Here is a 3728-nt window from a genome sequence, read left to right as displayed (position 1 = left end):
TTTTTTTTTTTTTTTTTTTTTTTTTTTTTTTTTTTTTGAGACAGAGTTTCACTAAATTGCCGAGGGTCTCGCTAAATGGCTGACACTGCCCTGGAACTTGGGATCGTCCCGCCTCAGCCTCCCAGCTGGGTTACAGGTGTGCGCCTCCGCGCCCGGCGGGGCTAGTCTCTAGCTGCGTGCGGCTCTTTGTTTTTCTCTCTGCATCTCGTCTTATCTCTGTCTCTTCCTCTGTTTCTCCCCTCCCCCAGACTGTCCGTCTCGCACGTGCACACCCACTCGGCCTCAGCCCCTGTCATTTGCCCCTGGAGCCATTCTCCCAGTTTCCTGGGCGCTTCGGGCTCTAGCTTCCCATCCCAGGCCCTCCCGCTGGGTCGAGGTTGCCTCCCCGCCAAGTTCTGGCGCATCCTAGCCGGGGGCGGGCGGAAGGGAACTGGTACGAGGCCCGGCGGGCCGAGCCGCGGGCGCGCGTCCGGGAAGCGCCCCTCCTGGCCCCGCCTCTCGTGACCACGCCCCCACGCGGTCCTATAAGATGCTGGCTCTCGCCACCCGCAGCAGCCTGACTTCAGCGCTCGGACTTTTGGCCCGCCCTTCATGGCCACCCGCGCCGCCATGGATCTCACTGCCATCTACGAGGTGAGTGCCCTCCGACCGCATTCCCGGGGGACCACACGCCTGACTGTCTACTCTTCTGGCGCCGCAAACTCTAGCCGGGGTCGTCGGCCTCCTTTCTCAGACCAGCCTGATTATCAGGACCGGAAAATAGAGCCCACAACTCCCGGGTCGCAGCCCAAACACGGGTGGGGCGGCGCTGGAGATGGAAAGCTGGCGCACTTTTCTAAAACTAAGGTTGCCTGGAAGCGGAAATGGCCCCCACACCTGGCTCACCCCTAGTTGCTGAGGGCGCGGTTTTGCGCGGAGGCGTTTCTGGGGTTGAAGTTCCACCGCTGGGGGCGGGGGGGACCAACTTCTGCCTCCGCTCCTAATCAGAATTCCTAAAACCCAAGACGCGGTCTCCTAGGTCAGCTTTGCCTGGCTCCCCCAGTTACGAAACTCATCCGTATCCCAGGAGGCCCAGAGGCTTCAAATTGAGGAACCGTTGTGTGCTCCAACTTTGGGACCCCTCTTAACTCCTCAGCGGCGCGGGGAGGTGTTTCCGGGTACCTCAGAATAGGCGTCAGTCGTAGATAAACCCAGAACCTCCACCGGGATCCCTGGGATCTGGAACCCAGGAGTTTCTGTAATGGGGTGGGGCTCAGGCCCGGAGGCCACAAACCCGGACTGGCAGGCTCTTGTGCCGTGGGGCGGGGCGTCACCCTGCGTTTTCAGTTTTCGGGTGTCCTAACCGAACACTATTCCCACAGAGCCTCTTGTCGCTGAGCCCTGACCTGTCATCCGACCACAGAGGAACTGAGTCCTCTGGACTCTGGAGCCTGAACTCATCTGACTCCAGCCCTTCTGGGGTCACCTCCCGCTTGCCTGGCCGCTCTACCAGCCTGGTGGAGGGCCGCAGCTGTGGGTGGGTGCCCCCACCTCCTGGCTTTGCACCCCTTGTTCCCCGCCCGGGGCCTGAGCAGTCGCCCTCACCCACTTCGCCTACTGCCACCCCTACCACCTCCTCCCGCTACAAGACTGAACTGTGTCGGACCTTCTCAGAGAGTGGGCGCTGTCGCTATGGGGCTAAGTGCCAGTTTGCCCATGGCCTGGGTGAGTTGCGCCAGGCCAATCGCCACCCCAAGTACAAGACGGAACTCTGCCACAAATTCTACCTCCAGGGCCGCTGCCCCTACGGCTCACGGTGCCACTTCATTCACAATCTCAACGAGGACCTGGCGGCCCCTGGCCACCCCCATGTGCTGCGCCAGAGCATCAGCTTCTCTGGCTTGCCCTCTGGCCGCCGAACCTCCCCACCGCCACCAGGCCTGGCAGGCCCTTCCCTGTCCTCATGTTCCTTCTCACCCTCCAGCTCCCCACCACCACCTGGGGACCTTCCACTTTCACCTTCTGCCTTCTCTGCCGCCCCTGGGACCCCTGTGACTCGAAGGGACCCCACCCCAGCCTGTTGCCCCTCTTGCAAAAGGGCCACTCCTGGCAGCATCTGGGGGCCCTTGGGTGGCCTGGCCCGGAGCCCTTCTGCACACAGCCTGGGATCTGACCCTGATGAATATGCCAGCAGCGGCAGCAGCCTGGGGGGATCCGACTCACCTGTCTTTGAAGCTGGGGTTTTTGTGCCACCTCAGCCACCTGCAGCCCCACGACGACTCCCCATCTTCAATCGAATCTCTGTTTCTGAATGACAAGTGCCTGCCTAGTAGGCATCAGCTGGATCTCAAGGGGAGGCACTTGTGCTGTGGGAACCTGGGGGATTCCTGATTTAATCAAGTGGCCCTTCCTCCACATTCCATAATGCATTAACCCCTCCCCCATGCCACCCTGGGGCAGGTCCCCAGTGTGCAAGCTCAGTGTTCATGGTGTTGGGGGACAGTGTTTTCTGGGGTTCTTTAAAACATGTAGCATATTTGAGGGAACCAGTGAGTCCTCTCCCCTGCCCAACTGTCTCCTGGAATTGTTTGCTGTGAATAGTAGGCCCCTATGTCCCCTCCCATTTTTCCCTAGACCCGAGGTTCCAGTGTTTGGTGATTGGAACCTCCCCGAGGGAGAATCCTGGTGCTCAAATTTCCCTCCACAAGCAAGTAGCCAAAGTTATTGCCAAATCCCTCCTCCCAAGCCAGTGGGCCCCTTATTTATGACGACTTTATTTATTCTAATAAGATTTTATAGTTATTTATATATATTGGGTCGTCTGCTTCCCTTGTATTTTCCTGCCTTTTTGTAATATTGGAAACGATGGTATAATTATTGTAAGTATGCTATAATAATATATTAAGTAATATATTGTCTTAAAAATTTATTTTTGTGTTTTTGTTTTGTTTTTTTGAGATTTTTAAATAAAAGGAGTCTATCAGCAAACGAATGCTGGTTTTTTCCGGGGTCTAGAGGCAGTGAGGGGAGAGGGAAGGACTCTTACCCTCAGCAGGGTAGAGTCGACTGACCTTTGCGAACCCCAGCGCCAGTGGCACTTACCTGGCAGGAAGTGACGTCAGCGGACCCGGCCCTTCACCTGAGAGGGCGGGTCCAGGTGAGGTCACCCGTAAGAACCGGGAGAGCCAGTTCCCGGGGCGTGGGGGGCCCTGCGCTCCTGTCTCATCGGGCTCCTTGACCTAGCTCGGGCGGGGACGGGATGTTTCCGTCCCCACTGGGCCAAGGGAGGCGGGCCGGGCGGAATTGAGAGGACGGAATGTGCCGGAACGCGAGCCCAGGGCGGGCGGGGGCGGCGGGGCCGCAGAGGCGGGGGTCACCCCCGGGGCCCAGGCTCCTGGGGCCGCGGCACCCGCCTCAGCACTTGAACCCGGGGGACTCGGACCTTCGGGCTGTTGCGGGAGGGGGCCCGAAGTCTCCAGAGTCGAGAATCTCAGCACTTTGGAATCTCAGGCTGTGTCGCTTCCAATCTAGGCACGACTTCCTATCTAGACGCTGGGGTCTCACGGGGACCCCCGGCATCCCCGGGACACTGGGTCCTCGGGGTTACAGGGTTGGTGCTTGTTGGGACCGAGAAGTTCAGAACTTCGGGATCCGGGCATTTCTGGACATTGGGAATGCAAGGCGTGGGACTCCTCCAGCCGGTGTGCGTGGGTCGTGGACGCGCGTCCGGGCGGGGCCCTGGGAGCCGC

General features: G+C 59.4%; 1 protein-coding gene across 1 annotated transcript; it reads left to right on the top strand.

Annotated features, from left to right (window-relative positions):
* Nucleotides 1-87: 87 nt before the first annotated feature.
* Nucleotides 88-2908, top strand: Zfp36 (ZFP36 ring finger protein). Its single transcript, XM_015496871.2, has 2 exons — nt 88-633; nt 1362-2908. The coding sequence occupies exons 1-2, from the start codon at nt 592-594 to the stop codon at nt 2292-2294; spliced, it is 975 nt and encodes a 324-aa protein (XP_015352357.1). The 5' UTR covers nt 88-591; the 3' UTR covers nt 2295-2908.
* Nucleotides 2909-3728: the final 820 nt, after the last annotated feature.

This window comes from Marmota marmota, unplaced genomic scaffold (assembly GCF_001458135.2).
Source record: "Marmota marmota marmota unplaced genomic scaffold, marMar, whole genome shotgun sequence".
Taxonomy (NCBI): Eukaryota; Metazoa; Chordata; class Mammalia; order Rodentia; family Sciuridae; genus Marmota; species Marmota marmota.
This window is presented reverse-complemented; position numbering and strand designations above follow the sequence as displayed.

Excerpts from the sequence above, each read along its gene's own strand:
- Zfp36 (XM_015496871.2), top strand. The coding sequence starts at position 592 with ATGGCCACCCGCGCCGCCATGGATCTCACTGCCATCTACGAG. Across the intron at positions 634-1,361 it reads ATCTCACTGCCATCTACGAG|AGCCTCTTGTCGCTGAGCCC; the intron begins GTGAGTGCCCTC and ends CTATTCCCACAG.